This window comes from Tauraco erythrolophus, chromosome 7, assembly GCF_009769465.1.
Source record: "Tauraco erythrolophus isolate bTauEry1 chromosome 7, bTauEry1.pri, whole genome shotgun sequence".
Lineage (NCBI taxonomy): Eukaryota > Metazoa > Chordata > Aves > Musophagiformes > Musophagidae > Tauraco > Tauraco erythrolophus.
In genome coordinates, this window is record NC_141471.1 from 52,361,573 (window position 1) to 52,377,981 (window position 16,409).

Consider the following 16,409-nt stretch of genomic DNA (forward strand, 5'->3'; position numbering starts at 1 on the left):
TTTAAGTCAGGCTCCAGGGTCTGGGTAAGTGCCAAGATCCTGGATCAGCTGCTTTACCAGAATTATGCTGCTGTAATGGAGCCCTGCATTATTGTGTTGCAATTATTTTGGCTTGCAGCTGGCTGTTCCCTCTGTGTTTTTACTGAAGTGAGATAAAAGGATTTTTTCTTAGAAATAGAATTTTCTTTTCTGAATCTTACAGAAGCTTTGAGTTGGGTACCTTTTTTAAAGAGGTACCCCTCCATTTATCTTCAGATTTATCCCCAAGGAGAAGAGCAAATGATTTTTGTTGTAGTTTTTGAAGAACAGGAACAGTGCTAAGTGGTCTCAAAGCGTTAAAAAAAAAAAAAAAAAGCACATTGAAAAGGGAATAAAATAAGTGATTCAAGTGTCATATAATAACATGGTTTTAGGTTCTCAGCAAGAACCGGTTTATTTTCAGCATCAAGCTACTTACTGGTAGTGAGTTGTTCTTAAAGCTGTCTCTGTAATTTGGAAATCCTCTGTGTAGAGAAGTAAAAGAATAGATCAAGATTTTAAACTACAGAAAAACATTTCCCCAATCTCGAATCTCCTATATTCCTATCCATTCAAGCTCTTTTTGATGCCTATTTATATACATTTCTTGTCAAATAACAGCAATCTCAGGTTCTCCAGTTGATAGCAAAAAGTAAACTGAATGCAGTCATTTATCTTTGAACTGTTCAACTGTGCCCTTCCCCATGTTCTTGTTAATAATGCCAGGTCTCCCAGGAGCGCTCTCACGCAATTTTATCACACAAGCTTTTTGTTTGACCTTACCTGCTGTTCCCCTGGAACATAGAGGGGGGAAAATAAAAGCCAAAATCCCAGCCTGCCTTAATTAAAATTTTAGTCTCAGAAGATGTTACAGTATGTGATTTCATTAGGTACGTAATGAAACTATTTAATCATACCTTTTATTTGTCTAGGCCTTCTTACTTGGTAGTGAGGTCACCAAGTTTTGAAACAACTCTTTAAAAGTGTGGAAAAGTAACAGAGGGATGGGTACACATCTTTAAGTAGTTCATAAATTCATCGTATCCATGATGTTGCCTGTTCGCCCTAAAAGTGGTTGCTTGGATGGTGAAGTAGGAGGCTCTAACTAACAGTTCAGTGCTCTTTGTGAAAGCATTTTTCCGCCACGGGACAGCAAGCATGCATATAAATGGTTTTTAAAACGTACTCTGTTTCTTGTCTCCAGCAGTTGGAACTTGGCATCTTAGGAAAGGGATAGAAGAAAACGTAATGGATATTTCTTTGACATGTCAGAAGCTCTAAATCTCACGTGTGACATGCAGTGTTACTTTCATCATTTGTCGATGGCATGATCTAAACCATCATAACAGGCTTTCCGCCACCCAGATGAGGCCATTTGTCCTTATTCTTGAGGAAAAGTCTGTGCACAGTACACTCTCTCTTAGCTTTTGTAAAGATGTACCTTATTCCTGTTTATACAGGACAAGCTGAGTTAAAAAAATAGGTTTTCAAGGCCCTGATCCTGCACGTCTTTTGAACTGGAAGGGTTTGCACTGTCAGGGGAGTTGCGTTATTCCCCTAATTTTTTTCCCGTTTTGTTAGCAGCCGAGAAGTGTCCCCAGTTGGCAGTGTTGTCTCGAGTAGCACATGAAACCAGCCATGCTTCAGATGCTCTGTGCTTTGGCTTTCTTCCAGCCCCCAGGGTTACAAAACAAGTAAAACCAGGATTTCATGTGGCTTTTTGAGGAGGACTATACGAAGAGGACAAGAAGGGCAGTTGAGCTAAGTAAGACAGATCCTGCTCTAGGAGTTGGACACAACTAGCTAGATGTGGGATTTCAGAGCTGTTATCCACAATAAAAATGTCTTCTGTATCAGAGTCTTTTCATCAGCAGCTTTTTACCCAATCCAACAAGGAGGTTGCTCTGAAATAATGCAAAATTGCCGCAAATTTCCAAATTTGTTTTCTTCTTCTTCTGAAGCTGGATGAAGATATTTTGGCACTATTGATTTTGTGGGATTTGTAGCTTTGTAAACCAGAGAGGGAAGGAGGGGTGGGGAAGACAGACAAGCTGTCTTCTAAACAGTATTTTTTTTCTTTCTCTTGTGAGAATAAATCTTACTGGCTCACATCTCTGATGCAAATACATCTTGCTGAGTTCCTTAATGCAGCTGAATATGGCTCTTTCTCTGTGAGTCTGCCAACAACTGCGGCTGTTGATCTGTTACCAGATTCGGGAAGCATGAATGCGGTCTTAGCAAAGCTAAAGCCAATTTAGGGACGAGGGAACTATGATTCTGGCAGCAATTATGTGTCGAGACTCTGAGTTCAAAATCCTGCAGTTTTATAACCCCAGGTCTGCAGAGAATTATTTGAGTCACTGTCATTGTAATCAGTTTAGGAATATATTTACTGTGTTATGTGTTTTCAGTGAATGTAACTGGAGTGCCATTAGCTAAAAATTGGTTTGATCTCGCACAACTTGAAAGAACTGATGTCATTAGTTGTAAATTTTGAAAACAAAACTAGTGTAAAAACCCAATGCTTTCCCCTGCAAGCTGTACTGCTGGAGTTGGATGTGCTTTTAGCTGGAATGAAAGAAGTCAAACTGAAAGTCATTTATGTGAAAAGGTTTCTCTTGTTTTTGAGGGTCTGAGCCTGCGGAGTGCCATGGGAAGAGCAGTCTGTGTGCTGCTCTGTTTTTTGGCACATGTGCTGTTTTATGTGTGTTATAAGCCACCTCATACCTGCAAGTTATCTGTTGCTTCTTAAGACTCCTTTATTTCAGCCATAGGTATTCCTGCTTTCTCTTTTGTATTGTGTGTGAAGACTAAAGAAGACAATTGCATGGTCTTATGTTTCGAGGGGAGAGAGATGAATTTTTGGCATTAAACTATTACATGTTTGCCTTTCTAGTTCACATGGTACCCAGTTCGCACCCATAAATTTTCTGTGATGTCTTCAAGTGGAACACAAAGCCTGAATGTCTTAGTAGGTCAAGACATTTTTATGTGTATTTCAGAGAGAAAGCAGACACAGTAGGAGTGGACTGATCAACTGCAGCAGATTCAGTTTGCAGCATGCCTTGGGTTTTAGATCCAAGCTCAAACTACAAAATTGTTTACAAAGTGTTTTGGATTCCAGCTGCACAAGATGCATTTTAAATCTTCAGACTTACGCAGAAAATAACACACCAGCAGAGAGACATTAATTACCATGTCTTCTGTGGGAGTCTTTGGGGTGAGGCTAAAATGAAAATCAGCTTGAATTTACAGCTTAATTTTATGTTTTCCATGAGACTTTTAGTCCATCATTTGTGGTGAAACTGGCCAGGTAGTGACCAACTGCATAATGGGGAAAAAAAACCCACCAAACTATTTCCTCAGCAGCCACCCAAATCTAACACGTAGCGCCTGGAAATGAGAAGCCAGTCTGAGCACAATGCCCTGGAGCAGCGCTCCTCTAGAGTGAGCAGTGTATGGGGAGATTTTGTAGCTGGTAATGACAATGTTCACGTAGGACATGAAACGTCAGGTTGCAATTCAGTACTTGAGTATCTCACACGAGGTGAGAAGCATCGGCAGGAGGGACTGACAGACCCCTCTAGCAGGGAGGGCTCTGTTCTGGCTGCTAGAACCCTTTGCCTCAAATTCCTGCTCTCTGTTGTGCTGAGAAGGGATTTCAGTGTGCACCTCCCACAGCTTGGCCAGCTGTCCTAAGTGCAAGGTTTCCCAATCTGGCTTTCCTTCCTCGTATTTTACAGATAACATTTAGGTCTGTCTGAGAATCAAAAGGTTCTTTTTGCCAAGACACAGTGTTAGATCTTGCCAACCTGCATGCTTAATTTATTTTTCTTCCTTTGAGTTTTGCAAGTACTTTGGGATGGACCAGCTCAGAGGTTTTGGTGAATAAGTGAGTTGCCAAAAACTTCGCCAAACTTACCGATGTGCACATGGCTGAATTGTAATTTTACAGTTACATTTTTTCCTTCTCTGATTAGTAACTTATCATAGCCATTGTAAGTTTCTATGATTAGAGTAAAAGCTACATCCAGCCACTTTAATACTCTACCTATGGCTTATTTTAAAAAGTAAAGGAAAACGTAGCTTAGCAAAATTGTGGCAATAGATGCCGATCGTATTCTTCAGCCTGCAAATCCTACTGAGCGCTACTCCTGCCAGGGCAAAGTAAACTAAAATAGGCCAGAAATAGCCCTTAGAATATCCACCATACACAGATGAACTCTGCTTGTGGAGTGAATTGGTTGGCATTGCCGGTATGGGATCAAAGGGAAGAGAGACTGGGAAGAGGCTCCTGTCTCACCTGCAAAAGATTAGTCTTTTTTCCTTGGAAGACAGCAAAAGTGTTAAGAGCTAACTGGCTAATGCTTTCATAAGTATTTCAAGTCTGGGACATGTAATTTAATGCTCTGAATAGTACTGGACACAGAGCACGCTCTAATTATATCTTTATTCCCAGAACTTCTTATTAAACTGATGAATATCTTCTAGCAAGCTGTCCATCCTCGTTTTAGAGGTTTTGAGTGGTAGCAAATGTGCTTCCTCTCTGCGTAAATTGCCCCCTTGTTAATTGTAGGGTCTGTTGAAACTTTGAATTTTATTTCTAATCTGAACAGTTCGAGGTTTATCTTCCAACCATATAATCTTATTATACCGTTTTCTGTTATGCTCAGGAACTATCTACCAGCAGATACCTCTTCATCTTTTGAATAAATTGAGCAGAGGAAGCTCATTAGGTCTCCCAGGAACAAGTGCACTTTCTGACCTCAGGTCATTTTTGTAGCTCACTTCTCAGCCCTACCAGTTTTGGGGAGTCTTCTGCGAATGTAAGCCCCTGCAGCGAGCTCAGAACTTGGGATTGGTTGCAGAATCTGCTGTTACACGGTTTTCACTACATCGCAGGGTATTTCCTTGTGTCCGCACCCAGAGGTGGTGCTCGCTCCCCTTGGCTTTTCCATGGGAACTCAAATTCAATCTCTTCCCAGTGCTCCTGCTGCAGTTGCAGCAGAGGCTGAGCTGGTCTATGCTGGGGAGACACAGGGCACCAGAAGGCTCTGCAGTAGTTGCAGAATGGGCAGGAGCATGACCAGATCAGTGTAGCATTGCACCCAGCCTGGTGAGCCCTGCTGAGGTTTCCCTTTTGAATTTCTTCTGCGATGCATTGCCAAAGGACCTGCATTCTGGGTTTGCTGGTGGCAACGGCTCATCTTCTCCCAGGCCTACACTGAGTGAAGTAGGAAGGGAGCAGATGAGCTCTCAAATCACTTCACATCAAAACCACTGTGAATTTCTGCATTTGCATCAGATGGGCTTAGATGCAAGGACTCTGTTCAAGTAGTAAGAGTACAATAAGAGTGCAATAAGGCTTGCAGTTCAGGAACTCGTGCCAGGCTGCTGCATTTGTCAGCTGAAGTGCTGATTACTTGTTACCCGGAGTGCTGATATACATGTCACAAAGCTATCTTGCTAATATACATTTCAAACCTAAAATGAGCAATGAAACAATCCCTCCAAACATGGATGTGCCGTTCATGAAGGATGTGTGCTGAGGCCAGCAAAGCACCCAAACATGCTTTAATTACAGCTGTGGGTGACGTTTCTGGCAGAGGTGTAAGACCACTGCATTTTGTCTTTTGAGCTCCATAGCCTCATTAAGAAATTAAAACATTTACAGGTCTTTCATGCAGTCTTTCTCCCCTTGGGATGTTTAAGTTAGTGGACTGTCAGCATAGTGATGCAGGCTGTAAAGGTTCTGAGAATTACCTTGATGGTATGATGGCCTCTTCCATTTCGACTGCAATCCAAGGCTCATTTTTCCTCTGAGGCATTCATTGAAATTCTGTGCACGATTTGTTCCTCTGGTTGTTTAACAATGTCTCTCATGTTTGCCCTGATTTAAGAAATCCTCCTTTGTAGCAGAGATAACATAGAGCAGGATGATATAATTGCAGTAAAGAGGCCCTGGAGCTTGCAGTAATAGGATGGTTCATCTGATGCGTACTGCCGTTAGAAAATAACCCACGTATGTATGTTCTCAGGGGACAGTAAAGAGGCTTTTAAGGATTACACTTTGTGTAGTATGAAAGCTAATGAGCAAGTACGAAGAAAACTATTGCTGCAGAAAGCATGTTGCGGCTTCCTGTTCTCACTTGTGTCCTGACACCTGTGTAGCTCCAAAACATCCATCTCTGCCCAGCAATGCATGGCTTATCATGCACTGCAGTCAATTCCCAAGACTTTTGAGAACACTGTATTATTTTCATTTCATTGAAAAATAAATAGCATGTCAAAAGCATGGCAGAGCTGCATTGAAGATTGAGGACTGAAGCTGCTGTGTGTGTACAAAATAAATCACTTTGGGGGAATAGCAATCACTGATAGTCCGTGCCCTCCAAAATAAAAAAAAAAGAAAAAGGAATATTTGCTAGAATTATATAGTTTCATGAACATTGGTGAAAGGTTGATATATTAAGACTATCAGTTATGCAGAGTCTCAGTTCTCCCATCTCCGTTCTTTTCCTGGCCAGCGTGCAAAAAATTAGGAAGTCGTCAACACACAGTAAACACTGAAGGATCTGTTTCTAACATTAAATGGTATTCGCAGTCAGACTTGCAGAATTTGGGCTGCGGAGGTAGAAAATTCAGTTAATATCAGCTGGTTTCTGATATTAACAACTTCTTGTTCAGATGGATTACCACGTAGAGTGCCAATTTGTTTCCTCACGTTTGCGTTGAAACAGAAGCCGTCAAGCAGAACAGACTTGGGCTTCTTTGTTTTTTCACAGCGTTTTCCTCTTGCTTATAGAGCTTATTGTAGATAAAGAAATTAATTCACCTTTTAATACTCAGTGGCCCCTCTGCACTGTTGGACTATGTTTTTTGTACCTTGTCAGGTATTTATGTTCAATGGAATGGACAAACTTGCATCTTTCTTCATATATTTAACATAGTAAAGGGTCAGACTTTGCTATCAGGTAAAGTGAAGTGGCTTCACTTGAGTTGCAGAGCCTTGAAGCTGATGCTGGATTTTGACCAAATGCTGTACTGGGGTTCTCCAGCAAGGTCTGACATCCATAACTTCATTATATTCCAAAGGATATTGATCATAAAAAAGTCCATGAGTATTGAGGAAGAGATGGCAGCCAGCATCTTTACAAGGATAAAAGCAGACCAGTAACCTTCTTAAACATACCTATTTCCACCCACAAGTCAAGGGAACAAATGGTCAGGAGATCACAGTACCTCCTTCTGGACCAAAGAAGTGACTTAATTTCCCTAAATGTCAAAGAAGGTTCAGGAAACAATGCTATCATATTCTTACATTAATAACTCTTTTATCCCATCTAATCACATGGGAAATGTGTTAGAGTGCATGTGAAGTATTTTTCTGCTTGTATTGAGGCCCCTCTGCGTGGTCAGGGCTCGCACTCGCAGAGGGAGTGGGAAAGAGGTCTTCTCCTGACTCTCAGGAGTGTAAGCAGGACTCTGCATGTTGGGACAGGGGTGAGGGGTGCATGTGCCCTATGGGCAGGAAAAATTGCTGAAGTCCTTGAAGAGTGTTGAGATTGTTAAAATAATAATCCAGTCTAGTGGACCTCAGCTCTTAACCCGTCCCCTTTTTGTATTCCTGCACCTAAAACGGTGGCTGTGTGGCTGTGCCATGTACTAAGCAGTGTTTGCTAATACAGAGGAGATTTTCAGGGCAGAGGTACCTGTTATTGTAATACCGCCATGAGGTGATGCCTACATGTTCAGCATAAGGGTAAGTACTTAGTCATTTCCATAACTTCTTGTTTTGGTTTAGTAGTCATGTCTGTATCAGACAATAAATTTGTTATATTTGGAGAACATGGACCACAAAGCTGAGGTGAAGAGACAACTGAATGTTCACACATACAGCAGAATATCGGCAGCAGTCTGAATAAAGTAATGGTAACACAATTATAATTACTAGAGGTAACAGAAGGCCTTCTCTCTACTTGACCCCAGTGGTGTCGGTCTGTCTCTGCAGAGCACCAGTCCACCACCCTGTGCCGTGCATCACAGTCCAACTCTGTGAGCCCAGATCTGATGTTTGATTGCGTTCCCCAGCTTAGCGTCACTTGAGCCCTGGTCCATCATCAATCTATTGTTCATTATAACATCTGGCCCTTACTTTGACAGCTGCAGGTGACGTAGGATGAATTATCTGTTGCTGCTTCCGCTGTCAGTTGACTCCTCTCTGCTTAAACTTCCAGTCTTGCAAATACCAGAATAGTAGTGCTAAATTTTTTATTTCTGTCCTTTCTCCCTCCCCATTAATTGGTATATGGGAGCAGAAGAGGACTTGAATTTTATTATTGCTGTATAAGCCTTCTGTAAACTCAGTTACAGCACTTCTGATGTTGGTAATTCTTGTGACTAAAAAATATGCTGACACTGTGTTTGTGCATAGGAAAAGAGAAAATTTGAATGTATAATAATCTGATGCATTTGGGAGATGTTTGATGCTATAGCCCAGCCAAGTTAATCACTCACGGAATTAATTTTTTTTTATTTTGCCCAGTTGACTGGAGACATTAATCTCATATCTGTGGAAAGGCATCTTTAATGCCAAAAAGTTAGATCAGAGATACCCAACATGTCTCTGGCATCAGAAAAGATTTTGAGGGAAAGCTATCAGTTAACAATAGACCAGAGACATTCATTGCCTTGTTTTTCCTACATCATGAAGAAATACCCAGGTGATGATTTCCAATGCGTGAAGTATATTGAACCGTGTACTATATTCATGAATATAAATTGAGCAGATGTGACACACATTTTTCATATAAAAATAACACAGCGTTGCTCCTTCTTATAATTCTTCTTTGCCTGAAATATGCTTATTCTGAGAACATTACTACAGATTTAATAGTGCACTGCATAACTGCATGTTAAAAAAATATGAGTGCTGAAGGACAGGGAATGTCTTACAGAAAAATTATTCCTAGATTTATAATGACTGTGTCTGGCTGCATTTTTCAAGGACAGGATCCTTCTGCATCTTCCTTTCCTTTCCCACTTTTTCTGCAAAACCCTTCATCTCTAAATAGTAGCCTCACCCAGCCAGCCCACTTCCATCCGGCAAGGCTCGTTCTCAGGCTGGATTGTGTCGCTGCCAAGCAGCGCCCTGCTGGCGCTTCGCTTCCCGTCCAGGCTTCTGCCTCATTAGCAGCCATCCAGATCATCCAGACTTTGCCCATTTCTCAATTAGTCCTAGAGGAGCCGTCCCAGCAGAAAACCTGCAATGTTCTGGTGACTTTGAACACAGAGCCAATCTCACAGGTTGAAACAGAAGCATCAGCTCCTCATCCCTGTGCAGTCACTTATGTGTCAGCAGTGTTCCCACCGAGCAACAGGGAGGACCAGGCACGCCCTAATTTATCATTTTCCTCTTTTGCCAGACATGAAACTAGTAGGGTGGAATATGACCCTTAATATGCTCTAATCATATAAAAAGCCTTGCAAGTAGCAGTCAATGTGTATACAGATGTTCTTCTTGATTAAAAAAGCCTTTGCTGTTTACATTGTGCTATGGAGCTGCATTACAAGGAAGGTAAGAGGGTAAAATAAGAAACGTGACCTGAAAGAAAACTACCAGATTAGACTGTGAAGGCCAAGTACTGGTGTCCTTGAAGCCAGTGGGAGTTTTGCATCTGAGGAAGTAGCCAGAAGCCAGTAGCACCCTGTGTCTGTTCGGGGCTTCACAGTCCTGCGCTGCAGTCAGGCATCCCTCAAGGTGGTCTCTGCTGCAGGGTTGGAAGAGCATGAGGAAAGAGTGCTGCCTGCTCGTGTTAGCCTGCTGGGGCTGTCAGCTCACAGCATTTCTTTATTCCCCTTCAATTTCACTTCTGGTGATGCTTCTCTAGAAATAGAGCAACTTTTTGACGAATGCGGGGAGAAGCGATGGGATCATTTGCTATTCCTTAGAACAGTTTTAATTTTACTCCTACAAGTGACAGGGTATTTGAAGATGTCTTTGTTCTTGCAGGTTACCAGCCTGTCCTGCCAAACCAGCAGCAGGGGTTCCAGGGTCTCATGGGAATGCAGCAGCCGCCCCAAAGCCAGAACCTGATGAATAATCAACAGGGAAATCAGGTGCAAGGCATGATGGTGCAGTATCCAGCCATGTCGTCTTATCAGGTACTTGGGAGCTGTAAAGAAAAACTGCTTTTCTCAAAAAGTGCTTAACCAAATTAAGTTTTCATATTACAGAATGGTCTTTTATTACTTCATTAGGACAATGTGTGGCAGGAGGCCTCCTGATAAATACACTTCTAAGTCAAATTGGTTTCTTTGCTTCCTGTTTACGTATTCTTAGTGCTCCCAGTTTTCATTCTGAATTGGGAAGACTTCAAATGAACTATTTATTACAGCCTGCAGTGAGAGTGAAATGTCACAAAGGATGAAGGAATTATATGTCTTCCTGTGAAGAAAATGAATTTAAAAAATAAAAGACAAAACATTGTGCTTTTTTTTTTTTGTCAGTGCAATATTTTTTCTTGTAATGAAGTTGAGGGCTTTGCCTGATCCAGTTAAAAATTACTCATCTGTGGAGACTCCTGCCAAGGATCTCACCATGTCTTCTATAACAAGCTGCAGCCAGATAGATTTTTGTTTGTTATTTTGGGGAGAGGGAAGACAGTGGCTTGATTTTTACCAAGTCTGTAAGTTACCCAGGCTTATTTCCCTAACTTCATACCTGGTCTCTGAGAGATATGCAAAGAGGCTGTGAGAGGTGGCCTGTGCTTACGTTTCCTGCTGGTCCCTCTGGAAAGTTAAGGAACTAAATGACATCTAATTCATTTTAGTAGATTGCACTGATTGAGCAGCTGTTCACCTTCTCCCTCAGCTTCTCTGAAAACACTACAGCAAACCAGATGGAAATGGGGGAATTGCTTCTGGGTAAAATTTTCCCCTTACATCTTCAGAATTACTCTATTGAAAATACATTTTAAAGGTTAATGATCAAGTTCAATGTTTAGACCTTTTAGATGGCCTAGATATACCAGAGTTGAGTCTTCTGTTTGCACTGACCCCAGAAATTCGTATTCAGCTAGATCGTGACAGAGCCATTTACTAGACCTGGGAGCAGAGGGGTTTCTCTTTAATCCTTCTCTAACAAAGAAAATCCTCAGGGAGGAGAACAGTTCTGAGCAGCAGAAAATGACACATTTTGGCAAAACGTTGTATACTCAAATTCAGCTAGAAGGAAGATAGATACTTGAGACCTACTTTAATTTGTTTAGTAATTACTGGTTTTTTTTCCTTATGTCTTTCTGTATTCCTACCTAGGTGCCAATGACCCAGGGTTCTCAAGGATTGCCGCAACAATCGTATCAACAACCAATCATGCTACCTAATCAATCAGGTCAAGGAACACTTACAGCCACTGGAATGCCTGTCTACTGTAATGTCATACCTCCTGCCCCACAGAACAACCTACGGTTGATTGCCCCCCACTGCCCCTCCAGTAACGTTCCAGTTATTTCTGCCAACTGCAGGACAAACTGTGCGAGCATCAACAATGCAGGGTGGCAGGTCAAGTACTGACACTGTGGCTTAACGTGGATGTACGAGGATAGCGGTGCATTATCTGACAAATAACTCATGGCCTTGAAATGAAGAGGAACACAACAGGATAATCAGTTGAGGACGTAAGTACTGACTCTGCTCAAGTGATCTGCTGCTGGAAAAACCTGTAAAAAAATAAAAATAAAATAAGTTTTGAAAAAAAAAATGTTTGCTGGTTAATGGTGCATATTTTTGTCATGTCTGCTAGGTATGCCTTTATAGCTTAGCTAGTGACATGAATTCATTGAGGTAAGATTTTTTCCTACCACTGGACACCACTGTGTAGATTGTAATATCCCTGATTCGGATTAGTTTTGTACTTTGTGTTGAGTTTGTGAAGCTAAAAGTATTTAAAAATATAATAAAATCACATTGTACCAAAGCTGTAACGGAAATGAAAAAAATGAAAATGAAAAAAGAATTACTGAATGGAAGGAATAATTTATATACACTATAGAGTTTTTTTATGGATATATACTGTATTGTAGTGCTTAACCACAATAAAGCTATTTGACCTTATGGAGAAAGGTCATGTTTCTACCACCTGCTTGGTCTCCTCTCTGTTTCTGAGTGAACTTCCCTTTAGTTCTCCATTGTCTTGTTTCAGATGAAGCTAAGGGGGGAATAATGCTTAATGGCCTTATGGGAGTTTGATGAGAAAGCAACGTACCTGTGTCTTAGCATGCAGTACCATTAACAGCTAAAACCACTTAGAAATTGTAGCATAGATTCCCAGAAAGTGTTCAATGAATGATGTACCAGATCATCTTAAACTAAGTTTGTGCTTTTCCAATCCCAAGGACTGGCAGTGTCACGAACACAGTTCCCTGCTGCAAGCCTCTACGAGGTGATACAACAGTTGTATATGTGAAGACATAGGTGTCCCATGATATCCCATCCACTGGCTGAAAGATCAGTTGCTACTGATGTAGCAACCACAGTACCTCATAATCTGATACATAGAGATACTCTACCCGATTATTGGTACTCCAGTTATAAAGCCATTTTGCAACAAAAAGACGACAACCCAAGAATCTGGTCCATCATGTTCAATTAGTGGGGATGAACAATATATCATAGAATCATAGAATGGCATAGGCTGGAAGGGAGCTCAGAAATCATCTAATCCAACCTCCTTGTCATGGGCAGGGACGCCTCTCAACTAGACCAGGCTACTCAAGGCTCCATCCAACCTGGCCTTGAACACCTCCAGGGAGGGGGCATCCACAACCTCTCTGGGCAATTTATTCCAAAGTCTTACCACCCTTGTACTGAAGATTTCTTCCTAAAATCTAATCTAAATCTGTTCTCCTTCAATTTAAACCCATTTCCCCTTGTCCTATCAGTGGACACTCTTGTAAAAAGTCCCTCTCCAGCCTTCCTGTAAGTTCCCTTCAGGTATTGGAAGGCAGCTATTAGGTCCCCCGAAGTCTTCTCTTTTCAAGGCTGAACAATCCCAGCTCCCGCAACCTGTCCTCGTAGCAGAGGTGCTCCAGCCCCTGGATCATCTTTGTGGCCCTCCTCTGAACACGCTCCAACAAATCTATGTCTCTCTTATGGTGGGGACACCAGATGTGGGGGTTTGGATCTTAAAACAGGCAGCACAGTGGTTTGACAGAAATTTTTAATTTTTAGAATTTTTTTTTAAGTCCTGTGGCATTTCTCATTATTATGTCCATGCTCACTCAAATTCCCAGCTTCTTCTGTTAAATTATTCTTCATTCATAAATGCTGCATGGAGTTCCTTGTTCTGTTTCAATAATGACAACATTTGAATCACAAATGTATTTACCAGAGAGAAGTCCATGTCATTTTTCACTTAAGATGCATTTTTGATCAGTTTTGAACACCTTTGAAATGGGTAGGAGTTGAGCCCTCCAGAATTGCACATACATGTCATGAAAAAGCCTGAGATCCTTCTGAGCATAAAATCTGTATGTGTCATAGTATAATTTTAGATACACACAAAATGATGGCAGCCTACGAGGCCCTTGACCGTTGTTAATCTGAATGTAAAACAGGTTTTATTTTATCTTTAAGATGGGTGGCTTTTCCTTTACACACTTAGCTGTGGAAGCAGGAATTGGAAGGGCTAAAACCTGTATTTAAAATAAACATTTTTCTTGTCTGTACAATGAGCAGATATCTTTGAGAGTTCAGTATTTCTTTACATATGTGTCTTAAAGTGTGGAATCTAGTCCTATGGGATCATAAGAAAGCCAAACTGAATTTTATGTAGTGTAATCACGATTCATTTGCTGAGAGACAGTCAAGAACATGAGCAAGTAAGTAAACACAATTCACTCTTCAATTAGAGGTGAAATGCCTTGGGAGAGCCTACTGATTGATTTTTTTTTTTTTCCTTTTTTAAATCAAGATACTGCATTTGAATTTTGCCTGTGACCCTGAGCTCTCATTTCAGATGCCCTGCATTGTACAGCTTCTTTCCTTTTAATGTTTTATATACTATGGAGGTTTCTCTCTTAGCCTTACAATAATTACACATAATTGGGTTTGCTGCTGCTGAATGAGTGACAGCTGAATGAATGAGTGTCCTTCTCAGTCAAGGCTCCGGAGTCCAGCGGGGAGGACCTGCAGGTGACCTTCTGCAGGACAGATTATGCGTAGCCGGGCTGAAGGAGAGGGGAGGGAGAGAGAATCTCCATGCACGTGGTGTCCAGAGTGAAGAGGCTCTTTAGTAATCACTATATTGAAGTCCTGTTTCTGCTCTTCTCTGAAGCGCTACTGTCACCTTACTGATCTTCCTTCTCTTCAGAGAACTATGAATGAATTGCCTGGTAAAAAAAAAAATCCACTCTCAGCATCACATATGGATAGCAAGCTAGGCTGTAGATGCTCTCAGTAGCGGTGGGGAAGGGGGTCAAAAAGCAAAGCCTAGGAGAGGTCTCCTCACGTCCTTCCTTGTGCCACTCTTGGTCATGTCCCCTTGGCAAACAGCATATCCCATGACTGACCACAGCCATGAGTTCTCATGATTTACCTGTCTCTGCCACTTTGACGACCAGCTTATGTAAAACCTGTGGGAGCAGGGATCCCAGTGACTGCCTTCTCTCAGCCCTGTGGCAGCAGCACCCACCTGCACATTATTGCACCTTCTTGCTGAAAGGAGACTTTAACTTTACCTAAAAAGTTTCAGGAGGAAATCACAACCACCCACCCCAAAAATGGACTACATCCTGAGATTGTCTCACTCTCCAAAGAGTTTGAATCTCCTTAGGCATACGAGGAAACTGAATTTGACCTCCCTCAGCTGTGGAGAATGCTCTAATTATTAACATGTCATATACATGGGGGAGGCATCTCATGTGGTGGTGCACATACTTGCTTTATGCTGGAAAAATTTATATTTGAAGACAATTAAGTAATTCTGTTTCTATGTCAAGTTAAAAACTATTCTCTAATTTTATTTTTTTAATCATACAGTAATTTTAAATCTTTCTTCTAAACTTCTTGATCATTACTAAAAATATTCTGAGCTGGATCGGTTAGCAGCCTTCTGCTACTATACCGGAAATGTTTCAGCATTGTCAGAAGGTGAGGAGGAGAAAAAAGAAGTGACCTGTAAAATACACGTAACAAAAATGAGTAGGTGAAGCTCATCACTTTTTTCTCAGTCCTTTGAAATGTTTTGTAGGCAGTCTCAGGAGGGCTGTTGGACTCACTTGGCCAAGGTTAGTTCAAGCAACTCAGCAATTGGTCGCCTTGAATTCAGAGTCCAGCTGGTGGTAGTGAAATGGTTTACAGGACATGCTCCTCTCCTGTGGAGTTGTCACAATGGGCTCGTTTTTCTCTAGTCTTCCCTTGGAATTAAGCAGGCTCAGGCAGCTTCTCCATGGCAGCCTTGTGGTGCTAGGTACTGTGTATTGCATTTTCCCTTTACCTGCTGCATACTTGCTTTGGTAGTTGTATGTCTCTTTCTCCTTTTTTTATATTCTGAAGCTGATGAGAAGTTCTCCCAAGGCCCCATACATATTTAATTTGCCACTGTTTTTTTAATTTATATTTCACTGAGAAACCAAAGAGGCATATGCTGAATTAAGCTGACTGCATCAGATGACACTGATCAGCTTTTGAATGGGTCTAATTCATTTGGGCTGTAATTTGCAGAGGCTGTACATCCTTACAGAAGCCAGATGCCATTTGCTGTTGTTTTGCCCTTTGTGCTGCCTGAGCAATCAATGATTTCCTTCTAAAACTCTATTCCCTTATTTTTCTGTTTAACCCTGTACGAACAGCTCCCTGTGCTGAAGGAAGACTGCATCCATTGGTCAGTGTCCTTTCAGCCATCCCATTGACAAGGCTGTTGAGCTGTGGCATGTGTTGCCCTTTCGGATTAACTGTGGAGAAACCAGTTTCCTCCCTTAGTGCTCAGTGGAGAGGCTTAGTGGAGGATAATGCCCACTCAGGACAGCTTGCTGTTTCCCAGAGCTCATCTCTGGACTGGCAAGGAAGAGGGAGACTAGTTTCCTTAATCTTCAGGAATAAACAGTCATGCTTAGCCCAGAGACTATGCTTTAGAAACGCTCACAGCTTCAACACCTGCTTAGCTCATGTTGTCAAAAATCCCGTGGCTGGTGTAGGACATCATCATCTAGTCTTGGGCAGTGGTCAGCTTGGGGCAAACTTTGAGTCCAGCTCTGACCGGCACTTCGACAGCAATCCGACAAACCCCAAGCGCTTCTTGGATCTGCATGGCAGGCGATAGAAATGCCTTGGGTGTTTTGGAGGGGAAGAAGCCTCAGGGTGTGCACATCGCCTGCACCTGCCATAATATG

At 41.7% G+C, this 16,409-nt stretch overlaps 1 protein-coding gene across 2 annotated transcripts in view; it reads left to right on the forward strand.

Annotated features, from left to right (window-relative positions):
• ARPP21 (cAMP regulated phosphoprotein 21) overlaps positions 1-11,592 on the forward strand; it is a 102,936-nt gene extending 91,344 nt beyond the window's left edge. For both annotated transcript variants that reach the window (XM_086615186.1, XM_086615187.1), the window contains exons 19-20: positions 10,031-10,182; positions 11,335-11,592. In XM_086615186.1, coding sequence (XP_086471312.1) covers positions 10,031-10,182; positions 11,335-11,592 — 410 coding nt within the window. The remainder of the gene's footprint in view (positions 1-10,030; positions 10,183-11,334) is intronic.
• Positions 11,593-16,409: the final 4,817 nt, after the last annotated feature.